The sequence below is a fragment of the Nicotiana attenuata genome, unplaced genomic scaffold, assembly GCF_001879085.1.
Source record: "Nicotiana attenuata strain UT unplaced genomic scaffold, NIATTr2, whole genome shotgun sequence".
NCBI classification, from domain to species: domain Eukaryota; kingdom Viridiplantae; phylum Streptophyta; class Magnoliopsida; order Solanales; family Solanaceae; genus Nicotiana; species Nicotiana attenuata.
In genome coordinates, this window is record NW_017670344.1 from 108,534 (window position 1) to 134,696 (window position 26,163).

The 26,163-nt window shown below is 37.3% G+C and overlaps 1 protein-coding gene across 2 annotated transcripts; it reads left to right on the forward strand.

Annotated features, from left to right (window-relative positions):
- Positions 1–712: 712 nt before the first annotated feature.
- On the forward strand, positions 713–19,067 carry LOC109238146 (peptidyl-prolyl cis-trans isomerase CYP21-1-like). Of its 2 annotated transcripts, XM_019404581.1 has the most exons (7): positions 714–982; positions 3,245–3,323; positions 17,513–17,560; positions 17,662–17,685; positions 17,797–17,979; positions 18,106–18,181; positions 18,650–19,067. In XM_019404581.1, exons 1-7 carry the CDS (start codon positions 884–886, stop codon positions 18,825–18,827), a joined length of 687 nt encoding a protein of 228 aa, XP_019260126.1. In that variant the 5' UTR covers positions 714–883; the 3' UTR covers positions 18,828–19,067. The 2 variants fall into 2 exon arrangements, with proteins under 2 accessions (XP_019260127.1, XP_019260126.1); XM_019404582.1 differs by lacking the exon at positions 17,513–17,560 and having other exon boundaries at positions 713–982.
- Positions 19,068–26,163: the final 7,096 nt, after the last annotated feature.

Here is a 26,163-nt window from a genome sequence, read left to right on the forward strand (position 1 = left end):
AAAAAAATTAAAATAAAACTTGCAAGTTTAATTTGAAGCAATATGCAATGAAAGCCTTTGAAGTTTTATCTTTACACATTGGTCTTACTCAATATTACCACTTAATTTCAAATTTAAGACTTTAAAAGCTAATTTTATATCTTAAAATACTTATGTTATAACTTAGAAGTTTGTAAATACTCAAGTATCAATTATATTGAACCCCGACGGACCAAAATTAACTCAGAAAATCACAATCCACTAACAGCCCGGTCCCTCAACCCGCTAACCAGCCCGACACCATAACTGGATGGGCTATTTTTTCTCCACCCAACCCGGTCCAGCCCGTCCAGTAAACAGTTGTACATCCTACTAAACATACCTTAATTTATTTCTCCCTCCGGTTCACAATAAGTGTTCAATTTGCTTTTAGCACGCCCATTAAGAAAATACTAAATTCTATACAAAAATACCTACTATGACTAAACTACTCCTAATTAAACATTTAATGTGAGGAGTAAAAAAACTTTTTAGGGATATGTACATAGGGGTTATTTTATAAAAACAAATTGAATTCTTTATTGATTACATAACTGGACACTTATTTTGAACCAAAAAGAAAAAGTAAATTGGACACTTATTGTGAACCGGAGGGAGTAATAGAAAAAGCTTTATCATCTAAATATTTTAATTATTACATATTTTACCTTAATTCGTGCACTGACACTGCTCTTCTGTACTTGCATTTAAAGCAACATATACTATTCCCTTAACATAAATTCCCAGTAGATTTACAGATAGTTTCTGATTCTACCGCAAAGGGTGTGCTTAGTTAGTTGACAGTTGATGAACATAGCTGAAACAATCTTCAAAAGTGTATTTAGGCGAAAAAGCGGAGAAACAGATGGGTAAAGAGATGTCACTTCTATTACAGCCGCGATGCCTAGTGATCTTCTTTGTGGCTTTAGTTCTCGTCTTTCTTGCTTCCTCTCTCTGGCTAAAGGTACTCTTACATTTTCTTTTATTGCCTGCCCATTTCGAGAATAGTCTCTATTTATAGATCTCATTGCGGGTCTCCTAATATTCTACGAACTGAATTGTTGCTTCAATTCTTCTTTCAGTCGGAACCTTTTTTTTTTAGGTACGGGCTACACTGGCACCTGTGTTTGGTGTTAAATGTGTAAGGTTACCACATAGTTTTCAATATAGGGGGTTCATCGAAACTCAGAAATTTTAGCTCGGACTGTGTATATGGGTTAAACAGTTCACTAAATAAGTGCAAATAGTTGATTTTGAACCAAGTAAGTTAAATGAGTTGTGGTAGAATTTCGAACAGGAACCCGTAAAGTTCAAATCATGGATCCACCTAGGGCAGAAATGAGGCTGAATGGAGAGAATATGGAGTATACATATATAGTGAATCCCAATATAATCAATGTACCTTGGATTTCGTTTTACTCATGGTACATTGACTGTAACATTTTAGATTCATACATCTAGCTTTTGTGCTTAAAGTATGATTCAGCGGCAAACGAGTCATATGGGATATTGCAAATACAAGTCTGTTCACAATTAACTACTAAGATGGTAATCATTATGAAGGCCTTTAGCGCTCTTTCATGAAGCACTATGCAAGTTCCTCAGATAAAATGCCTTTATCCTTTGGTCTTTCTCTTAATGCATTGAAGCACAAAAAAGAATCGGTTCTTTCTTGTTTATCCACTTGTAACAACTCATCCATCTCGTTCTCCAAAGAACAGTTTCAACGTCGTATAATCTTTTTGTCTTGAGGACCAAGTTCTAAGTGACTTTCCAACTAGTACGATGGTTTGGAGGAGTACTATAGAGAAGATTTTCTTAGTTTTTTTTTCCGTGTATGATACTCATTTCGATGAGTATTTGAGCTGAAGTTAAAGTTGAAAAAAAATTGTGGACGTTGAAGTTGTGAGCTTCACTTTTCAAAAGAAATTTGTGGAAGTTGAAGATTGTTAGTGGAAACCAATATTTCACTTGAAATACACCTCCAGATCAGGATTTCAATAATTCACTTCTAGTTCAAATGCTGAAGTTCAGTATTTGCAAATACTCTTGCCCAAACTAGTAATACTGAACTTCAGCATTTGTAAATACTGAAATACAGATCTATGCTCAAACATGCCCTAGTCATGTTACAATTACCAATGCTTGGAAACCTGCTGCCTCCTTCTTTTAAATGATTGGTGGGTAATCAACGCATTGTCTTTCTCTATGAAGCAAGTCGGTTTTTGGATCAGAGAGAGTAGAAACGATGAGACAATGAGATTGTTTCCAGCTAATTGAAAGGGGATGAGATTTATTTGGGATTTCATTGGATGAGCTGTGAGCTATAAATTTTTGATAACCAGCTGTGAGCTATAAATTGAGAACAACATTGAGTTTTAGGGTAGTTAGAGTCTTGATAGACAATGCAAGTGCTTGTTTGGCTATGTAAAGGTGTTTTATGATACTGAAAAGCAAAGAGGATTCGGATGTAGTAATCCAGAAAAGTTACAAATATTCCAGATGTAGTTGAGGCAGCTCAATAGAACAACAACAACAACAAACGGTCTGGGGCAGCTCTATAAAGCTGAAAAGAAAATGAGGAGCAGGAGGAGGAATAAAAGAGGTTCTTTGGATAAACAAATGCCAAGGCTTAGAATGTATTTGCAGATCGAGAAGTCCCATAACATGGTAGTATGCTAAAAAGATGATAAGCTGAATATAAACCTCAATTAAAAGGATTGAAGTTTGGTCCTGCATGCTCTTTGACAAGATTTCTGCTATTTAATTTCATGTTGTAGCATTCAATATCAAACAAAAAAAAGGTCATTTTATAACATTTTTTTCCTCCCTGTTGAGTGTTGAATCGGTTTTGATTTTCAGGATGTGTAGGTTTTAGAATGGTTGTACGGAGAACTGTATTAATGACTCAAATTTAAGAGTCTTATGAAACTTATGAGAGAAAGCTAGTATTCTCACACATGTACCAGAATTTAAAATTTCTTAATATCTAATGAGTGAGAAGCTGATGTTATATAACCTCATCTTATATATGAGTTTCAAACCCATACCAGAAGTTAAAATTCTGGTGGTCAAGATTGGAACTTTGTCTCATGGGTCTCATTTAAAAGTCTTTCAATTTTTGTCATGTTATATTTCTAAGAGAATGCTTTGTTTAACTACTGATGTATTTTTTTCTCTAGTGGTTCACTAAGCATTGACCATAATTTCCTCTTTAATTTCTCAGGGAGAGGAAAAGACAGAAAGGGTTTATGAAATTACTCACAAAGTGTTCTTGGATGTTGATATAGATAAACAACGTATAGGTATGGTTGTTTGTGCTTGACGTTTTTATTTTATTAGTTTTCATTGGCTTAATGATCTTAAATTTAAAATGCTCCACATTGAGTTGTCTGTTTTTTTCTTCCTTTTGGGCTACCAATGATTAGGCATCTTTCCTAGGATATTGCTTATTCATGCTTGAATCATTTTTTGGTTTACGGGAAAAGGAAAATGATCTTGTTTGCAAAATCTTCGGATGTGTGACCATTTTAATGTCATACATCAGCATGGTTAGTGTTGATTAGTAAGCTCGTTATGAGATTGGTGTCCTTCCTGGCTTGACTATCTAGATTATATACTGAGCAGGAAAGCTGGTTGATGTATCTTTTACTGCCGGGGGAATTTTTCATAATGATAATTTTGTTTCAACTCTAAATTACATGGTGTCTCATGTTTGGATGAGAAACTTGCAGGATTCAAGCAAGAAAGATGGGTAATTAAATGTTTCTTTGAGAGGACCATCATCCCAAAACTTTTCGCACTCTGCATATTGGTGAAGTAAGGATTGTGAGAGCAGAGACGTACTACAGTTGCTTGTAGTCTGGTAGAGAATCACGAAGGACGTGGGCTATACTTTTAACAATAACTCTCGAAGCTTCGTGTATCCTCTGCAAAAGTTGAATCACTGGAAGGGTGCTTCATAATAACCTAAAGAGACACTGCAAGAATTAAGAAAAACAACAACAACAACAATAAAAAACTCAGTGCAATCCCACAAAGTGGGGTCTGGGGAGGGTAGAGTGTACGTAGACCTTACCCCTACCTTACGAAGGTAGAGAAGTTGTTTCCGATAGGCCCCCGGTTCAAGAAAACAAACTAAAAAGAAGCAGAAACGACAAGTAATAACCATAGCAAGCAAAGGTGATATAATATTCGAAGCGAAAGAAACGACATAAAGTAAAAGAAATCTGTGGATACGAAGAAATGAAAATACGAGACTAATACTAATAAAACCGGCATGAAAATGAGACACTCCCGCTTAACCACTACCATTCTCCCTAATTCTCAACCTCTATACCCTCCTATCAAGGGTCCCTTAGTGAGCTGGAGTAGCGCCATGTCATGCCTAATCATCTCTCCCCGATACTTCTTAGGCCTACCTCTACCTCTCTTCAGCCCCCCATTGCCAACCTCTCACACCTCTATGCACCTACTCTTCACATGCTCGTACCATCTCAACCTAGCTTCTTTCATCTTGTCTTCCACGGGTGCCACTCCCACCTTTTCATGAATATCAACATACCTTATCTTATCCAACCTGGTATGCCCACACATCCATCTCAGCATCCTCATTTCTGCTACTTTCATCTTCTGGACATGGGTGTTCTTAACAGCGCAACACTCTGCCCCATATAGCATAATAGGTCTAACCGCCATTCTGTATAATTTACCTTTAAGACTTGGTGGCACCTTCTTATCACACAGAACCCCGGAAGTGAGCCTCCATTTCATCCATTCCGCTCCAATACGATGTGAGACATCCTCGTCAATCTCACCATTACCTTGTGTAATTAACAAGGTATGGAAGAATCAAATTGGTGTATTATTCCATGTAGTGATACATATATATACATGTACATCAGGTGCTAACTAAGGAAAGAAAATAAAAGAGATTCCTATAAATCTGCTATCTATATATGGGTTATGTAAACTACTAAAAAACAGTGTATGTTCATTGTGTAAAGTGTCTAGGTTCATTCTCTAACACTCCCCCTCAAGCTAGAGCATATATATTGATCATGCCCAGCTTGTTACAAAGGTAATCAACTCGAGTGCCATTCAATGCTTTAGTGAACAAATCAGCTAGCTGCTCTCCTGTCTTCACGTAGCCAGTGGAAATCAAGTTCTCGTGAATCTTCTCACGAATAAAATGACAATCAACTTCAATATGTTTGGTTCTTTCATGATACACTGGATTTGAGGCAATATGGAGTGCATCTTGATTATCACACCAGAGTTTTGATGGAGTAGGATGCTTCAACCCAATTTCAGTTAAAGGTGATGTTACCACATTATCTCACATGTTGATTGTGCCATAGCTCTATACTCGGATTCTGCACTGGACCTAGATACAACATTTGTTTCTTACTTCTCCACGATACTAAGTTTCCACCAACAAATACACAGTAACTAGTAGTAGATCTTCTATTAACCTTGGATCCAGCCCAATCTGCATCTGCAAAACATTCGATGCGAGAATGACCGTGATTGCTGTATAATATGCCAAGTCCAGGAGCTCCTTTTAAGTAACATCGGATCTGCTCCAAAGCCTCCCAATGTTTAACTGCGGGCGCGGACATGAACTGGCTAACCATACTCACTGCAAAAGCAATATCTGGACGAGTCACAGTGAGATAGTTTAATCTCCCAACTAACCTCCTGTATCTATCTGGATCATTAAATGGATCGCCATCATCTTTCATAAGATGCAAATTAGGAATCATTGGAGTACTACAAGGCTTGACAGCCAGCTTACGAGTTTCTGCTAGTAAGTCAAGAATATACTTTCTCTGAGATAGAAAAATTCCCTTCTTGCTTCTAGTTATTTCTCTCGTAAGAAGTATTTCAGTTGTCCCAAGTCTTTTGTATGAAACTTAGTATGCAAGAAAGACTTGAGAGAAGAGATTCCTAATCACTCCCTCTGATAACAATGTCATCCACATATACAACAAGGAGAATAGATCCAGCTGTTGATTGCTTGTAGAAGACAGAATGATCACATTTGCTCTTTTTCAGCCCAAATTCTTGAATTGCTTCACTAAATTTACCAAACCAAGCCCGGGGACTCTGCTTCAAGCCATATAAGGATTTCTTCAAATGGCAGACCTTGTCGTACTCCCCCCGAGCAACAAAACTAGGTGGTTGCTCCATATATACCTCTTCATGGAGATCACCATGAAGAAAAGCATTCTTAATATCCAATTGATGCAAAGGCCAATTCTCAGAAGCAGCTAGAGAAATAAACAAGCGGACAAAAGTAAGTTTGGCAACCGGAGAGAAGGTGTCTGAATAATCCACCCCATAAGTCTGAGCATACCCCTTAGCCACAAGTCTGGCCTTAAGTCTCACCACAGAGCCATCAGGATTAAGTTTAACCGTGAAGACCCACTTGCATCCCACTGCTTTCTTTCCACTGGGTAAATCCACTAAATCCCAAGTGTGGTTTTCCTCTAAGATATGTATTTCCTCAAGCATTGCTTCAGACCATCCAGGATGATTCAAAGCCTCCTTCACCGTTTTGGGTATAGAAACAGAGTCTAGAGACACAATCAATGATCTAGATGCAGGGGACAAGTGGTCGTAGGAAACAAAATTAGCAATAGAATATATGGATTTGCAAGTGCGTATACCTTTGCGAAGAGCAATTGGAAGGTCAAGGTTTTCTGGAGGGTCAGGTGGAGGCAAATCTGATGATGAAGGAACTGATGACGAAGGAACTGGTGCAGAACATGTATCATTTGTCTGCTGCCTCCGCGAGTAAACTTGAACAATTGGCGGTCTTGCTAACACAGTTGGAGCAGGTGCTGAAGGCAGAATAATGGATTGGTGCTCGATAGAACTAGGAGATGGAGGAACATCATGTCGTGTTCTGTCAAAGTACGAGTAACCTGATATACTAGCCACTCATCTTCCTCCCCTGACTTGTAGAAATGGGAGGTGCATAGAAGAATGGTGTAGTATCTGAAAATACTACATCAGTTGACACTAAATATTTGCCAAGTTCAGTAGAATAACACCGATACCCCTTCTGAAGGCGAGAATAGCCAAGGAAAACACACTTCAATGCCTTGGGATCCAACTTGGTAACAAATGGTCGAACATCTCGAACATAACATGTGATTCCAAATACCTTAGGTTCCACTGGAAATAATGCCTTGTTTGGAAAAAGGACACTGTAAGGCACATTACCACCAAGCACAGTAGATGGCATGCGATTAATCAGAAAGCAAGCTGTAGAGACCGCATCAGCCCAGAACTGTTTAGGAACCTTCATTTGGAACAAATGTGCCCGAGCTGTCTCAAGTAGATGCCTATTCTTCCTCTCAGCTACTCCATTTTGAGAGGGTGTATCAACACATGAAGGCTGATGTAGAATACCATATTGTCTCATGTATGACTGAAATAACTCTGACATGTATTCTTTAGCATTATCACTCCTTTGAATACGCACCGAAGCGTTAAATTGTGTTTTGATTTCAGCACTGAAGGCAGAAAAGTGAGTAAGCACTTCAGAGCGGCTCTTCATAAAGTGAATCCAAGTCATTCGAGAAAAATCATCTACAAAGGTGACAAAATACTTATGCCTAGTTTTGGAAACAACGGGACATCGTCCCCAAACATCAGAATGAACTAACTCAAAAGCTGACTCAACTCGTTTATTAACCCTTGGACTTAACGAGATGCAATGGTGTTTTGCAAATCGACATGACTCACAATCCAATGAAGAAATATTCTGAAACTGAGGACAAAGCTTCTTCAACAAAGGCAGAGAGGGGTGTCCCAATCGACAATTTGCTTCAAAGGGAGACATAACACTAGAGCATGCAATAGACCGTGGCTCCCATTCATCAAGGATGTAGAGATCACCAGATAAATATCCTTTACCAATAACATGTTTTGTTGTAAGATCTAGAAACAAACAATGATCGGGAAAGAATGCAACACAACAATTAAGGTCTTTGGTGATTTTACTAACAGAAATCAAGTTAAAGGCCAAGTTTGGTAGACTTAATACAGATGACAGGGTAATAGAGGAAGTTGGTTTAACAGTCCCAGATCCAACACTACTACAAGTTGATCCATCAGCTACGTTACTGGATAGGGTGCTTTATGTGAGCGAAAGCTAGAAAAAATATTTGGATTACCTGTCATGTGATTTGTGGCACCTGAATCAATCACCCATTTATTGGAAGATGTGATAAGACATGTTTTATCTGATCCAGCAAAGCAGTAACTGAAGAAGATTTCTTAACTGATTTATGATTTTGAAGGAATTTTAGAAACTCATCCGAAACCAAGATTGCTGGACTAGGAGTTGTTGCACTATTATTCTTTACCATCATTTTTTTCTTTGAATAACAAACCGATTAAACTAACAGAGGTCCCCAAAGCTAAAAGATACCAAAATAGATCTCTGGTAAACACGAAGTCAACAATCTATTTAACAGAACTCCACTCCAATAATCCACTCAACCAAATCAGAGAACCAAACAAATCTGTCCCCAAATCAAATAAAATCAAAGACCAACAAAGTTTCTGATAAGGGAAGACCCAACAGATAATATCAAGTCTCAAATTGTAACAAATCGTCTTACAAGGAAGACTCAACAAATACCAATTCACAAGACAAGCAATCAGATACAAGAATATTGTTCACGACTACTTCAGTATCCCAAGAACAAACTAAACAGTAGAAGAACTCAAACCTGACAAAAATTGGTGTAATACAACCTTGTCCGAGTCTGTTCTTCACTAAAATAAGGTTATGTTATCAGACGATAACCAACAATTGATCGAAAATACAAGCTGATATCGGAGAGCAAAGCTGGACAAAGAATGGACCACACACGCACCTCACGTGTCTGCCGGAAAGTTTTGGTCAACTCCGGCGAGACAAACTCAACTCCGGCGAAGCCACAGATGTGGCTCTGATACCATGTAATTAACAAGGTATGGAAGAATCAAATTGGTGTATTATTCCATGTAGTGATACATATATATACATGTACATCAGGTGCTAACTAAGGAAAGAAAATAAAAGAGATTCCTACAAATCTGCTATCTATATATGGGTTATGTACACTACTAAGAAACAGTCTATGTTTATTGTGTAAAGTGTCTAGGTTCATTATGTAATACCTTGGATAATAGATCTAAGGTACTTGAAACTCCCTTTCTTAGGGATGACTTGTGAATCCAGCTCACTTCCACGTCCACGTCCGTATCATGAGTCACGTCGCTGCACTTGCATTCCAAGTACTCTATTTTAGTCCCGCTCATCTGGAAACCTTTTGACTCCAGGGTGTGTCTCCAAACCTCCATCCTCGCATTAACACCACCTCGCATTTCGTCAATTAGTACTATATTATCTGCAAATAACATCTACCATGGCACCTCCACTTGAATGTGCGGCATAAGCATATCCATCACCAAGGCAAATAAAAATGGGCTAAGCGCAGATCCCTGATGCAAGCCCATTCCGACAGGGAAGTGTTCCGGGTCTCCTCCGGCCGTCTTAACCTGGGTCTTAGCGCCATCATACATATCCTAGATCACCCTAGTATAAGCTACGCCTCTACAGGCACACCTCTAACCTCCAAACACCTCCAAAAAGACCTCCCTCGAAACTTTGTTATAAGCTTTCTCTAGGTTAATGAACACCATGTGCAAGTCCTTCTTCCTATCCCTATACTACTTCACCAGTCTCCTAATAAGGTGAATGGCTTCAGTAGTCGGTCGCCCCGACATGAATCCGAACTGGATTTCGGAAATAGATACACTAGTCCTCACCCTAACTTCTATAGTTCCACCACCCTCTCCTAAACTTTCATGGTGTGACTTAGCAGCTTGATGCCCCTATAGTTGTTGCAATTTTAGATATCCCCCTTATTTTTGTACACCGCAGTCATCGTACTCCACCTCCATTCTGCAGGTATCTTCTGTTAGCATAATGGACAGATTGTAGAATATCTACATTAATACATTCTCGATATGGTGAATATATGGGATATTATTAGGGATATTCTACATTTAGTGTAGAATATTGTGTAGCATTAGTTGTAGAATATATGAAGAATATTTTGTAGGATTTACATTTAGTGTAGGATATTTTCTCTTGTGTATAAATACCAATGTATATGATGTATTTGAATCAAGTAATGGAGATAGTCATTCTTCAATTTCTCTCATGCTTTCTTTGTTCTTGACATGGTATTAGAGCCTTCTTTTCAAAGTTTTGATTCTTAGTGTCTTTCATATGTGGTTCCATTCAATATATATATATATATATTTGAAAGTTTAGTTCTCTTGGTTCTCTTGATTTTTCGTCAACAGGCAGTCCTAAGCATCTAGGGCTTTTGGTCTTGGTCTTAGTCTTGATCTTGGTTATTCTAGCTATTTTGTTTTCCGTATCATTGTGTTTTTTGATTTTCTCTATTAAAAAACATGACTTCACATCAGTTTGAGTCCTTCAGTGTTCGTTTCACTGGGAAAAATTATTCTGCTTGGGAATTTCAGTTTCAATTATTTGTCACGGGAAAAGAATTATGGGGCCATATAGATGGAAGTGATCCTGCTCCTACTGATCTTACAAAGTTAGGTCAGTGGAAGGTCAAAGATGCTCGGGTGATGACATGGATTTTAGGGTCAATTGACCCTCTTATTGTTCTTAATCTCAGGCCGTACAAGACTGCAAAGGCCATGTGGGATTATTTACAAAAGGTTTACAACCAAGACAATAGCGCAAGACGATTTCAGCTAGAGCACGAAATCGCTAATTACTCTCAAGGAGATCTCTCTGTTCAGGATTATTTTTCTGGATTTCAGAACTTATGGGCTGAATTTACTGATATTGTTTATGCTAAAATACCTGCTGAATCTCTATCTATAATTCAAGCAGTTCATGAGCAAAGCAAGCGAGACCAATTTTTGATGAAATTGCGATCTGATTTTGAGAGTGTTCGCTCTAACTTAATGAATCGTGACCCGCCTCCCTCCTTGGATGTTTGTTTTAGGGAATTACTTCGTGAAGAGCAGCGTCTTTTCACACAAAATGCTTTCAAGCAAGAAAGTGTTCATACTGTTGCATTTGCTGCTCAAGGAAAAAGAAAGGGCAGGGATATGAGCACCACGCAATGCTACAGTTGCAAAGAATATGGTCATATTGCTAGCAATTGTAGTAAGAAGTTCTGCAATTATTGTAAGCAGCACGGGCATATTATCAAAGAGTGTCCCACACGTCCTCAAAACCGTAAGATCAATGCTTTTCAAGCTGGGATAAATGGTTCGACTGATGATCACTCATCTTCAACTGGAACTAGCAACCAGTTTCCTATTCCAACAGTTGGACAAGTTCTTACTCCTGAAATGGTACAACAAATGATTGTGTCAGCCTTTTCAGCTTTGAGGCTACAAGGTAACGATATTACATCTAATTTTTGGCTTGTTGATTCTGGCGCTTCCAATCATATGACAAACTCAACTAGCATGCTAAAAAATGTACGTGACTATCATGGTCCATCACAAATTCAGATTGCGAATGGTAGTAATTTACCCATTACCAAGGTTGGGGATATTACTCAAACTTTCAAGAATGTTTTTGTATCACCAAAANACATGGGTGTATTTTCTCGTTCCAAATCTGAGGTATTTTTCATATTCAAGACATTTTTGACTTACATTGAGACTCAATTTTCTACATGCATCAAAATATTAAGATCTGATTCTGGTGGAGAATATATGTCTCATGAATTCAATAATTTCTTGCTTGAGAAAGGAATCGTCTCACAACGCTCTTGTCCATATACACCACAATAAAATGGGGTTGCTGAGCGTAAAAATTGTCATCTTTTAGATGTAACTCGTACTTTATTGATTGAGTCCTCTGTCCTCTCTAAATACTGGGTGGAAGCTTTGTCTACTGATGTCTATTTAATTAATAGACTGCCATCTAAAGTGTTAAATCTTGAGTCTCCATATTATCGTCTTTATCACCATAATCCTAGCTATCATAATTTTCATACATTTGGTTGTGTTTGTTTTGTGCATCTGCCTCCTTTTCAACGCAATAAACTTTCTGCTCAGTCTGCTAAATGTGCTTTTATGGGTTATAGTACTTCGCATAAAGGGTTTATTTGCTATGATCCAAGTTCCGACAAATTTCGTATTTCCAGAAATGTTGTTGTCTTTGAGAATCAATATTTCTTTCCCACTCATGTTGAGTCAACTTCTGTTTCTCCGCTTCTTCCTACTTTTGAGGATTTCTCATCTTCTTCTAAGCGGTTCAAACCCGGATATGTGTATGAACGACGTCGCCCAACTTTACTCTATTGCGAAACTGATCCGCCACCTGAGACTGCTCCACAACCAGAATATGAGATATCTTCAAGGCCTGCTCCTCTTGAGCCTACTCGGCGATCTACCAGAGAACGAAATACTCCTAATTGGTATGGTTTTTCATCTACTTTATCCACTATTTCTGTTCCAACTTGTTACTCACAAGTTTGCAAGCATGAATGTTGGCAGAAAGCAATGGAGGAAGAACTTTTGGCTCTTAAAGAAAATAACACATGGGACATTGTTTCATGTCCTTTAAATGTCCGCCCAATTGGATGTAAATGGGTTTATTCAATTAAACTTCATTCTGATGGAACTCTAGATCGGTACAAAGCTCGCTTGGTTGTTCTTGGTAACAAACAAGAGTATGGTGTGGATTATGAGGAGACTTTTGCACCAGTAGCAAAAATGACTACGGTGCGAACTATTATTGCCATTGCTGCCTCACAAAATTGGCCTCTTCATCAAATGGATGTAAAAAATGCTTTTCTCCATGGTGATCTGAAAGAAGATATTTATATGAAACCCCCACCTGGTTTGTTTTCATCACCTACATCAGATGTTTGCAAGTTGAAGCGGTCTTTGTATGGATTAAAACAAGCTCCCAGAGCTTGGTTTGACAAGTTTCGATCTACTTTGCTTCACTTCTCTTTTGAACAAAGTAAATATGACTCATCTTTGTTTCTTCGAAAAACATCTACAGGTTGTGTTCTTCTTCTGGTATATGTGGATGACATCATTATAACAGGAACTGATTCTTTATTAATCACTAGCCTCCAACAACAGCTTAAGGATTCTTTTCACATGAAAGATCTTGGTACTCTAACATATTTCTTGGGGTTGGAAGTTCATTATAATTCTTTAGGTGTGTTCTTAAACCAGCACCAAATATACTCAGGATTTGATTGCTTTGGCTGGTCTTCAAGAATCTTCCTCTGTTGATACTCCATTGGAATTGAATGTAAAGTATCGTCGCGATGAAGGGGATCTTCTTCCTGATCCAACTTTGTTTCGACAATTAGTTGGGAGCCTGAATTATCTTACTATTACTCGGCCTGATATCTCTTTTGCAGTTCAACAAGTCAGTCAATTTATGCAGACTCCCCGTCACCTACATTTGGTGGCAGTTCGTCGCAAGTTCGTCGCATCATTCGATATCTCTCAGGAACATCAACTCGTGGATTATTCTTTCCTAGTGGTTCTCCTATTCAACTTAATGCATTTAGTGATTCCGATTGGGCTGGATGTCTTGATACTCGCCGCTCCGTCACGGGATGGTGCATGTTTCTCGGAGATTCTTTGATATCTTGGAAGAGCAAAAAGCAAGATCGTGTTTCAAAATCTTCAACGGAGTCTGAATATCGAGCAATGTCGACTGCTTGCTCCGAAATTATTTGGCTTCGTGGTTTACTTGAAGAAATTGGATTTCCTCAATCTAATCCTACTCCTCTCCATGCTGATAACACAAGTGCCATTCAGATTGCAACCAATCCAGTTTATCACGAAAGAACCAAGCATATTGAAGTGGATTGTCATTCTATAAGAGAAGCTGTAGATAGAAGAGTTATTACTCTTCCACATGTATACAGTGATCTTCAAATAGCTGATGTGTTTACAAAATCAATGGCACGACAGCGTCATCAGTTTCTAGTAGGCAAATTGATGCTTTTCGATCCACCAGCATCTATTTGAGGGGGGATGTTAGCATAATGGACAGATTGTAGAATATCTACATTAATACATTCTCGATATGGTGAATATATGGGATATTATTAGGGATATTCTACATTTAATGTAGAATATTGTGTAGCATTAGTTGTAGAATATATGAAGAATATTTTGTAGGATTTACATTTAGTGTAGGATATTTTCTCTTGTGTATAAATACCAATATATATGATGTATTTGAATCAAGTAATGGAGATAGTCATTCTTCAATTTCTCTCATGCTTTCTTTGTTCTTGACATCTTCGTCGTCTTAAAAATGACATTGAATAACCTAGTAAGCCACTCTGCGGTCTTCCAAAATTCAATAGGGATTTCATCGTCGCTCTACCTCTGCTTATCTTGCGCATAGCCCCTATAACCTCTTCAACCTTGATACGCCCGTAATACCCAAAGTCACGGTGACTCTCGGAGAACTCCATGTCCCCTAGCACGATGTCCTTATTCCCCTCGTCGTTCAAGAGTTCATGAAAGTACGTGTGCCATCTACGTCTAATAAGTGCGTCATCCACTAATACATTGCCATCCTTGTCTTTGATGCACTTCACTTGGTCTGCTCACGAGCCTTCCTCTCCCTCATCTTGACTAGCCTGTATAGCTTTTTGTCCCCACCTTTGGCCCCTAGTTCTTCATACAACCGTCCAAACGCTGCATTCTTAACCTCCGTAACGGCTAATTTCGCCTCCTTCTTAGCTTTCTTATACCATTCCCTATTCATACTCCTCTCCTACTCGTCTCTGCTCTCCACTAGCTTCAAGCTTCAAATATGCTGTTTTCTTGGCTTCCACTTTTCCCTGGACTTGTCCATTATACCACCAGTCCCGTTTTTGTTCATTAGGGTAACCCTTCGAGGCCCCTAACACCCCTCTAGTAGCTTCCCGAAAGCAATTCGTTGTCAAGGTCCACATATTACTCACGTCCCCACTATAAGAATTAAGAAAGAGGAGCTATAAATCTTTCTTAATGCTGGTTGGTTGATAAAAACTGATGAGTTTCTGATCCATGAGATAGTGTGATTTTGTTACAGGAGGAACTTGAAAGTGCTGACCTGGATGGTGTTGGAGATCCTTCTGATGGTGTGAAGAGTCCTTCTGGCTGGAGCTATAGAAGTGTTGAGATGATGTATATCTATCAATTGATTACACCCCAATCCCTTTTGCATCTGTTTCATTTTGGATTGAATTTAATACTGCAAAAAAGAGCTGGGCTTTGGCTTGTTTTTTTTCTCTTTTTTTTTTAGGGGAGGAGATTTGAGTTCTGAACCCTACCATAATAAGCACGAGTAGGTTAGGGAGGGATTATGTGGCAACACTTCCCTTTACGGTAACCACAGCAACAATAAAGTAAAAATTTCTCTCACTAAACCATTCTCATGCTAAAATTTTTGGTCAACACCTATTTTATTTGGATCATTCAGAATCGCCCACCGCACTTGTATCTAACTGGCCTAACTTAGGTGTAGTTGTGGCATACACTTTAGTGAATTTGCATTGGTAATGTTGGCTCCAACTATAATACAGAAGCATAGATTGACTGAGCTTTCGGTTCCGATTAACAGGTTTATATAGTATGTATGTGCGTGTGTGTATGCTCGCGCATCTGTGTATATATGCGTGTGTGTGTACACATACATTTATATGCACATATGCATAAAGTATTAGAAAGTTTACCTATTGGATGAGATATACTAATGGACTAAAGTATCAGATAGTTTAAAAGATTCTTTTTAAAAATATTACGCTGTTGAAAAGAATTTACTTCTATTTGCTTCTTTCAATGACTTTTCAATTTGATTACTGATGTATGGGTGAGCAACCGCACCCGCATGGATATGTCTATATATATGTTATTGAGTATACATTTATTAGCCAGATCTCTGTACACTTGTAACTTTAGACCTATCCATATCTCTGAATATCAAGGTTTAGGCCACTGCAAGTCTAAGCTCCAGAAACTTGAACCTGTGTCAATGTAACATAGGGCCACACTATTTAAAACCTTGGAAAAGTTCCAAGGTCTTAGGGAATCTGAAGACAGACCATACGGAGCCCAAGCAGGGATGGAGCTTTTACTGTCAAATCTGCATACCTTTTAACCGTTATCTCAAATCAACAGATAGAACATTGGCCTTGGCGGTATATTTGGAAAGTTAAGGCACCTTTCAAGATAGTTTGCTTTTCACGGTTAGTGGCAAGAGAGGCTTCTCTCTAACCCAGGAGAATTTGAGAAGAAAGGGTTTTCAACTTTGCTCTAGGTGTTCACTGTGTGGTGCAGCTGTAGAAAGTAATAGCCATTTGTTTCTTCTTTTTTTTTTTTTTTGATTTGCACCGGGTGTCCGAGTCTCTTAGAGCCCCGACTAATCCCGGGGGTGCACAGCTCTGGAAGCTTTTCCTTAATATTGTGGGGCTTAAATGAAGTATGCCAGCAAACACTTGTGATCAGCTAAAGTGCTGGAATTATACTGGGGGTTCGGTGAGACAGAAGAAATGGTGGCGACTGGTTCCTGCCTGCATCTGGTGGACAGTCTGGAAGGAAATAAACTCAAGAGCTTTTGATGATAGAAGCAACCATTTCCAGAATATCAAGATGGAGTGCATTTTGATGTTTCATTTTTGGTGCAAAGAAAGCTTTGTGAGGATGCATGATCTTTAGTAGTTATGCTAGGTGCACTGTAACCTTAGGTGAACATAACTGGGTTCTATCTTCTTGTAAATATGCTTGGACGAGTTCCCTATCTCAATTGAAAAAAAGGCCGCCACCTTTAAAAGTGCTGACAAGAGTTCGTTGTGGTTTTTGTTTTACTGCCTCAAATTTTCATATGTACTGAAGCCCACTCCTCGCTGGTCGCTCCTGTAGTTAGTAGGCTGAGGAAGTTAGGGATTGCAATGGTTATCGACATTTCTCCTTGGGGAGAACGACTTGTTAGATGTCTTCTAATGTCTTTGTTTGATTTGACCTATCGATGATAAAGAAACCTATCATATACTTCCTTTAAGGGATAATTATACCTGTCAGTGGCGAAGCTAGAAATGTTTTCAAGGGTGTTCAAACTTGAAAGAAGTAGAAAAAAAATTCCGACAAAAGGTGTTCAATATAGGTTTTATATGTCTAAAATCAATATTTTACTTATATACATAATGTAATTTTTCGTAATTTTTCGGCGAAGCCCTTTGCTAAAGGTGGCTTCGCCCATGATACCTGTGATCTTTTGTTGTATTAAGTATCTTAGCAAAATAGTAGTAGCTAAAGAGCATCATATGCTAAAGAAAAATCTCTCAAGGCTGATGATCTGTAGACTATCCTAAGGATTCATATGGGGCCCTAGAAGGTCGGGGAGTAACTTTTTACCTATACACGGTCCATCAATTGATGGTCCCAAACTTCATGTCTGCAGGAAGAATTGTGATTGGATTATATGGACTTGTTGTACCAAAAACTGTTGGTATGTCTTTGTTCTTCTCTATTACCATCATGGATTTCTTTTTCAGTTAATTTTCACTTTTATCCTTGTAGCATAATGTTTGTGTCTTTGCTCATGTGCAGATAATTTCAGGGTTTTGTGCACAGGTACTTAATGCTTATAACTTGCATGGCATGGTTTTGGTAACTTCTTAGCAATTTCTCTCCTTTTTCTTTTTCTTTTGGGAGAATAAAAGAGGGAGTGCATATTTAATTCAGGAGAAATGGGCAGAACTGCTGATGGAATAGCTCTTCACTACAAGGGAAAACTATTTCATCGTGTAATACCTGGGTTCATGATTCAAGGAGGTGATGTTGTGTATGGCGATGGAAGGGGAAATGCTTCCATATACGGTGGTCCCTTTCCTGATGAGAGTTTCACGATAAAGCATGCCCATGCAGGTCTTGAATAATTGCTTTCTTGTGCTCTCTCCTTAGGAAAAGATAATGAGAATTTACTTGTGCATATATTTATAAGGTACATACATATTTATACAATCATAAGCTTCAAAATTTTCACTTTTGCAGGTGTTGTTTCCATGGCGAACTCAGGACCCAACTCCAATGGCTGTCAGTTCTTTATACCCACAATAAAGACAAGCTGGTAAGGTTCTATAATGTAGTAGCAGCATATTAAAGACTAACTTGTATTTTTTAAATCTATACTGCTTTTATACCCCCTTCGTACATGTCTAAACAGTAGCCTAGTAGATTTCTGTTTCAGTGCTTTTTAATTGACTTATACCTCCTAGCTTAAGAGTGCTTATCCAAATTCATCTGATTTAGCAAAGATGAGTGGCCTGCTTTGTTCTATTTTTTTCATCTTTGCTTTCGTAAAGATAGCATTTTTACCAATGCTATAGGAGTTTTGTTGTGTTCAGGCATGCAGGAAAACCATCTATATTATTGTATGACTAAATAATTATCATTACTATCTAGACAAGTCATCTCATATAGCATAAATATTGTTGAAACATTGGAGAAAATATGATATTGCTAGTTTATGCATCTAGCACCATTTTAATCTTGGTTGTCCAGATATACCTCATACTTACACCCAAACCGTGAGCAGGTTGGATGGGGAGCATGTTGTATTTGGCAAAGTTATTGAAGGTATGGACACGGTATATGCAATAGAGGGCGGAGCAGGAACCTACAGTGGGAAACCTAGGAAAAAGGTGATCATTGCAGACTCTGGGGAAATACCAAAGAGCGAGTGGGATGCAGAGAACCAGAGTGCAACATCTTAAAGGATAGAGCGAAGTTTGAACTCACTAACCTACCCTGTATATTTTGACATATGTTATTTTGTTTTTTATCAAGAAACTTGTTTCTATGATGCTAATTATCTTTCCAGATTGATCTCTTTAACCTTCTCTTACATAAGTTATTGTTTTCATTCACAATAACTGATTGGAATACTTGGTACTCCCAAAATGTTATAGAGAGATTGAAGTGAATGCAAATTTGCCATTTGTGGTTGTAACGCAGGACCAGCTACCACTGTGTGGCAGATTGCAATCACTATGAAGTTATTATAAATATAAATGTTTAAAAAATTGTTCGACATAAATAGGTTCAAGTCAAGAGCAATGGATGTGACTGCAGTCTCTTCGTATCAGGCTAATTAACTTGAGTTTTACAACATTCCAAGAATATAATTTGTTCAGGTGCACTCTCCTCTGTTTTCCTCTATAGTTTGCTCAAATTGCTGATCAGAGTGATTTACCCTTCGAGAGACATTGAGGTGTGAAGGGAAGCTTGTTTCTGCTTCTGCATTTCATCAGCTAGCAACAATTACAACTTCTAGTGAACTATTGCATCTTCAGCTTTGGTTCATTGGTTAACATTGTGCTTGCACATTTGGAGGTGCTCTTTATGATATGTGAGTAAGGATTGGTCGTGGATTTTGGTTTAGCATTCTGTGTTGGAAAATCTTTGGGCTAGCAAATAGCATTTTGTCAGTCCCCTTGGTAGGTCTCAAAGAGCAAATTACAAAGTAGAAGAAGCTAGAAGTGTAACCAATTCTAGAGCATATGTCATATTTGTGGTGTCAAATTCGTGTTCAGATCCAGCTACCAAGCATAGACTGGTCCCTATCTACAATTAGAAGAAATATGATGTGCCAATAAGTTGCATACTTCCAGCAGGAAGAAGCTAAGCCCTTATAGTACATTAGTTATCTGCAACTACTACAACAACAACGACCCAGTGAAATCCCACGAGTGGGGTCTGGGGAGGGTAGTGTGTACACAGACCTTACCTCTACCCCGAGGTGATAGAGAGGTTGTTTCCGATAAGACCCTCGGCTCAAGAAGACGAAAAGCATGTGTTAATCCTATTGTTTTACGTTTCTTCATGCAAGAGCAACTCTTCTCCTGTCATATGTAGTAAAATTTATAAAATCTTAGCTAAATTATCATGTATTATGTAATTAATAGCAGGTGTTGCCACATTTTATTACCCTTTTCACCAAAAATAGCAGGTGTTAATGCTTACTGTTTTATGTTTCTTCATGCAAGAGCAGCTCTTCTCCTGTCATATGTACTAAAATTAATAAAATCTTAGCTAAATCATCATGTATTATGTCATAAAGCAGTTAAATACCACAATGATTACACTTGAAAGATGGAAGGTTTATGGCTGATTTAAGCAGATATCCCATTTTCGGCTATTTTTCAGATTGTGAGAAATTACCCCTCCCGGACAATGTTAGATTCGGGTTTAATTTTGCTGATACAATTTTCAGTTTGCCCACAAATTATTAGACTGTGGGTTAAAATTTTGCAAAAACTTATAAACTTTTTAATCGTGGTCTAACGTTTTCTCATAAGATTTTCAGTTTGCTCAAAAAGATCTTTAGATCTTGTTTAAAAGGTTCATTAGTTGCAAGAGAAGTAAAAAGAGTGTCATTAACTAAAGATCTGCTATAAAAAGTGACTAACCGGTGAAAATTTCATAAGGCTTACATAATATTTGAAACCACAAATTAAAGGGATTTTTTCCTTCCTATACCATATATGAAACTTAATTATCAAAAATGTGCATAATTTGTTAATTACCCGCCCAGTCCATACTTCAACTACAATTTATATACCAATCCATACTTAGGCAGATTCTGCCATTTAAAACGCGCGAAAAAAAAAAAGCACAAAATCTGCGTTTGATTCTTTCCACATTAAATTCGAAATTTGAAACGGAAAGAGATCTGATTGCTGCGTAATTCTCTCTTTCACTACAATTCAAAAACAACGCAGAGCTTCAGAAGCTTCAACAACGCAATACAAATTGTAGAATTCAAAATTATTCTTCATCGTCCTCAGTACTCAAATTGTCGAACCTATATCTGTTCTTCATCTTTTTTCTCTCAACTACACGAAATCATGTCAAAAATCCCAATAATGCTAAAATTGAATGGGAATTGGGATAACTATGGCAGATTTAGAGATTTTGAAGTTGATGCCATTGTGGTAGATGAGAATGCTGGTTTGTGTAGTTCGAAAATGCTTAGAATTTTAGTTTTATGATATTATCTACAAATTTACTACATATATCTACAATTTGACTACAAGTTCTTTATTTGGTGCAGGAAAAAAATATTTTAATATATTATGTCTCCAGATTGTAGATAAATTGTAGGCAAATTGTAGTTTACTTGTAGTTTGTAGTTAATTTGTAGATAAATTGTAGATAAAATGTAGATATATTGTAGATACTATATTTTTAATATTGTAAATTTTTTTTCTTTGTGTTTGTTCTGAAAATGTAGGTGAGGGCTTCAACAGATCATATACATACTGTGTTGGATGGTGTGAAGCGGTACATTGTGTGTCTAGAAAACAAGAAATGTAGTTGTGGCCAATTCCAACTTGAAGAACTTCCATGTGTAAATTGTTTCCAGATTGTAGTTATAATGTAGGTTAAATGTAGTTAATTTGTAGTTTTTGTAAAATTTTGTAGACAATTTGCAGATTAATTGTGGATAACACATTTCTACGATTGGAGTATTTATTTCTTATTTTTTGTTGTGTAATTTATATTCAACTGACAGTTATATAAAAATATTACATAGAACTTGGAGGTAAACATCTAAAAATTACCTACAGTTTAAGTACCTAATATAAGAATAACTACAGTGAATGTACAAATTACCTACAGTTTAAGTACCTAATATAAGAATAACTATAATTTACCTACAGTTACAGGGGAAACAGGAAACACATCATCCACAATCATGTCTACATTATATCTACATTTTAGACTACAATTAATCGTGGAATGTTCTACATAAACTACAAACTAACTACAATTACACTACAAACAGTAAATCTAGGTGAGGGCTTCAACAGATCATATCCATTATAATAAATCTACAATTACACTACAATTACACTACAATTACACTGCAATTACACTACAAAATACACGACAAACAGTAAATCTAGGTGAGGCTTCAACAGTCAGTATTTCTAAGTCGTTTGGAGAAGTTGTCGGCAGCTTTTCATATTAGTCTCTTTACCAATAAATTTCTCATTTTTGACTTTTTCAGAAGAGGAAATTTTGTTTGGTACCCAAAAACAATTGTTGCAGAGGAAATTGGCACGACATTCAAATATAATGAGATTTCGCTTGGCTAATGCATCTCAAGGACATCTTTCGTTGATTGATCTTGCAATCGTGGATGAAGAACAAGAAAGAATGTGGGGTATGGGTAAAAACGTGGGTGAGGGGTAAGGAGAGAGAAACGTGAGATATATGGATACCTTTAATTAAGGAGTAAAAACTGCCCATTAATTAGATATGGATACCTTTAATTAAGGAGTAAAAACAGCCCATTAATTAGACCCTTAATTAAGCATGGTATAGGATTGGTAATTTGGTATACTAAGTGTAATTTACTCAAACCTTAAACATGTAGGGTAAAAAGATTTCCTATGTGGTATAGGAATGTAAAAATTCCAAAATGAAAATAGGTATGAATACAAACTGAAAGTTCTCCTTAATTACAATTAAGTCACGAGTAGTATTTTATGTATAATAATTCTTCCTAAAACATGATCAGAAAATCACAATTTTAAAAAGAAAATATAGTCAAAGCACATGATGGAGTAAAAATTGTGTGGGGTAGCCACTATTTAAAGTGGTATTTACTTTTTATCCATCATTTTTAATGCTGAGCAAAACTAGCCACTAGTCTATTAAAATTAATATGAAAAGACAGAGTTACCCTTTCCTTCCCAAACAGAATTACAGTGGATTGGAAAGACTGGGTGGACCGAGTATCAACAAATACGAAGAATGGCTTTCGTTTCAGCCTTTGTGATTTCCATGGTTTTTAGTGAGCTTGTTTTTGTCTGTCATTCCAATCCAGTTTGTCAATCAATGTATCCTAAATATAAGATCCCAGTGTACAAAGAAGACAGAGACAACGTGCATTTTGCACAGAACTTGGAGTTCTTGGAAGCAGAATATTTTTTGTGGGCTTCCAAGGGATATGGTCTTGATGTAATGGCACCATATTTTCTGAGGAGCCATTTTAATGTTTCGTTACAGGAGAAGATTGTTCAATATGATAAACGCCTTTTGGTAGGCATCATAAAAAAAATTATAAAGAAGAAGGAAATCAAAAGTTAAGGACAATAGGTCCTGAACTTAGGCTAAGCAGCCCAAAAGTTAAGGACAATAGGTCCTGAACTTAGACTAACAAGCTCAAAAGTTAAGGACATTTGGTCCTGAACTTACAGTTACAAGTTCAAAAGTTAAGGACAATAGGTCCTTAACTTTGATTTCCATGTTCAAAAGTTAAGGACAGACAGTCCTTAACTTACAGTTACACGTTCAAAAGTTAAGGACAAGCAGTCCTTAACTTACAGTTACAAGTTCAAAAGTTAAGGATAGACAGTCCTTAACTTACAGTTACACGTTTAAAAGTTAAGGACAAGCAGTACTTAACTTACAGTTACAAGTTCAAAAGTTAAGGACAATAGGTCCTTAACTTTGACTTACAAGTTCAAAAGTTAAGGATGCTTGGTCTTGAAGTTTGAGTTCCAAGTTCAAAAGTTAAGGACATGTAGCCTTGAAGTCCTGAACTTAGAGTTCCAAGTTCAAAAGTTAAGGACATGTAGTCCTGAAGTCCTGAACTTAGAGTTTCAAGTTCAAAAGTTAAGGACATATAGTCCTGAAGTCCTGAAGTTAAGGACATGAGCAGAAGGGTATTTTCGTCCGGGCAGTTAAAATTTATTAAACCAGTGGCTAAAGACTAAAGACATTTAAAACACTGGCTTTAAAATAAAGACATGAGCTGTTAGTGGCTATTTGTGCACATCGCCCTGGAGTAAAAATTGTGTGGGGTAGCCACTATTTAAAGTGGTATTTACTTTTTATCCATCATTTTTAATGCTGAGCAAAACTAGCCACTAGTCTATTAAAATTAATATGAAAAGACAGAGTTACCCTTTCCTTCCCAAACAGAATTACAGTGGATTGGAAAGACTGGGTGGACCGAGTATCAACAAATACGAAGAATGGCTTTCGTTTCAGCCTTTGTGATTTCCATGGTTTTTAGTGAGCTTGTTTTTGTCTGTCATTCCAATCCAGTTTGTCAATCAATGTATCCTAAATATAAGATCCCAGTGTACAAAGAAGACAGAGACAACATGCATTTTGCACAGAACTTGGAGTTCTTGGAAGCAGAATATTTTTTGTGGGCTTCCAAGGGATATGGTCTTGATGTAATGGCACCATATTTTCTGAGGAGCCATTTTAATGTTTCGTTACAGGAGAAGATTGTTCAATATGATAAACGCCTTTTGGTTAGGCATCATAAAAAAAATTATAAAGAAGAAGGAAATCAAAAGTTAAGGACAATAGGTCCTGAACTTAGGCTAAGCAGCCCAAAAGTTAAGGACAATAGGTCCTGAACTTAGACTAACAAGCTCAAAAGTTAAGGACATTTGGTCCTGAACTTACAGTTACAAGTTCAAAAGTTAAGGACAATAGGTCCTTAACTTTGATTTCCATGTTCAAAAGTTAAGGACAGACAGTCCTTAACTTACAGTTACACGTTCAAAAGTTAAGGACAAGCAGTCCTTAACTTACAGTTACAAGTTCAAAAGTTAAGGACAGACAGTCCTTAACTTACAGTTACACGTTTAAAAGTTAAGGACAAGCAGTACTTAACTTACAGTTACAAGTTCAAAAGTTAAGGACAATAGGTCCTTAACTTTGACTTACAAGTTCAAAAGTTAAGGATGCTTGGTCTTGAAGTTTGAGTTCCAAGTTCAAAAGTTAAGGACATGTAGTCTTGAAGTCCTGAACTTAGAGTTCCAAGTTCAAAAGTTAAGGACATGTAGTCTTGAAGTCCTGAACTTAGAGTTCCAAGTTCAAAAGTTAAGGACATGTAGTCCTGAAGTCCTGAACTTAGAGTTTCAAGTTCAAAAGTTAAGGACATATAGTCCTGAAGTCCTGAAGTTAAGGACATGAGCAGAAGGGTATTTTCGTCCGGGCAGTTAAAATTTATTAAACCAGTGGCTAAAGACTAAAGACATTTAAAACACTGGCTTTAAAATAAAGACATGAGCTGTTAGTGGCTATTTGTGCACATCGCCCCATGATGGAGGGTTGTGGGCTGAAAGGCTTTTAGTTCTCACAAATGGAGGGTAGGGCCAAGCCAAGTTGATACAAGACATCAAACATGTCTCCTCATCCACATCTAAATGTTGTTGCGGTTAAAATATCATGGTATAGCCAGTTTTCACACTGGTCAATGAAAAATAGCCAGCGTTTATCAAGTCAATGAAAAATAGCCACTATTTTTCTGCAACAGGGACCGGTCCAGTATAATATACGGGAGTTCTGGTACATTTGTGTACGAACTCCAGCATATTATGCTGGACCGGTATACTTTGCTAACTCCTGTAAAATTTGCGGGAGACTGGAGCACTAGTGCTCCAAACTCCAGTATATTATACTGGACAATTATACTTGCTGGAACTCCCGTAAAATTTGCGGGAGTTCCAGCATAATTATGCTTGAACTCCCGTAAAATTTGCGGGCGTATTTTTCCGGATTTTGAACAGTGTTTTCGCTCAGATTTAAAGTGGCTAAATTTCGATGACTTTTGAAACTTGGCTATTTTTCAACGACCAGTGGTAAATCTGGCTATTTTTGAATTTCTCCCGTTGTTGCACCACTCTTAGATTTTAGTGTTTGTGTAGACTATTTATTTTCTCGATTCTTTCTTTTCTTATGTCAATAAGACATGATTCTAAAAGTTGATGATTACTTGATATAAAAATAAAATTTAAGTGCTTCATTCTGCTAGCTGCAAAGCTTAGAACACTTGACAAATAATAAAAGAGAGTGTGAAATTTAATTTATTCAATATATTGCCCTGGTCTTTGAGAGAATAAATAGCTTAATGGGAGGAAGAAAAAACTAAGTACTAAGTACAAGTTTTATTATGAGAAAAAGAAAAAAAAAAGTATATTAATGTTAGAATGTAAATAGCCAATTGTCACCACCAATCGCATATGGCTAAACAATTTCCTTTATTTTTTTTATAAAGACCTTGTACCATTTTACCTT

Excerpts from the sequence above, each read along its gene's own strand:
- LOC109238146 (XM_019404581.1), top strand. The coding sequence starts at position 884 with ATGGGTAAAGAGATGTCACTTCTATTACAGCCGCGATGCCTAGTGATC. Across the intron at positions 17,686-17,796 it reads TTTCAGGGTTTTGTGCACAG|GAGAAATGGGCAGAACTGCT; the intron begins GTACTTAATGCT and ends TATTTAATTCAG. Across the intron at positions 17,980-18,105 it reads GATAAAGCATGCCCATGCAG|GTGTTGTTTCCATGGCGAAC; the intron begins GTCTTGAATAAT and ends TCACTTTTGCAG.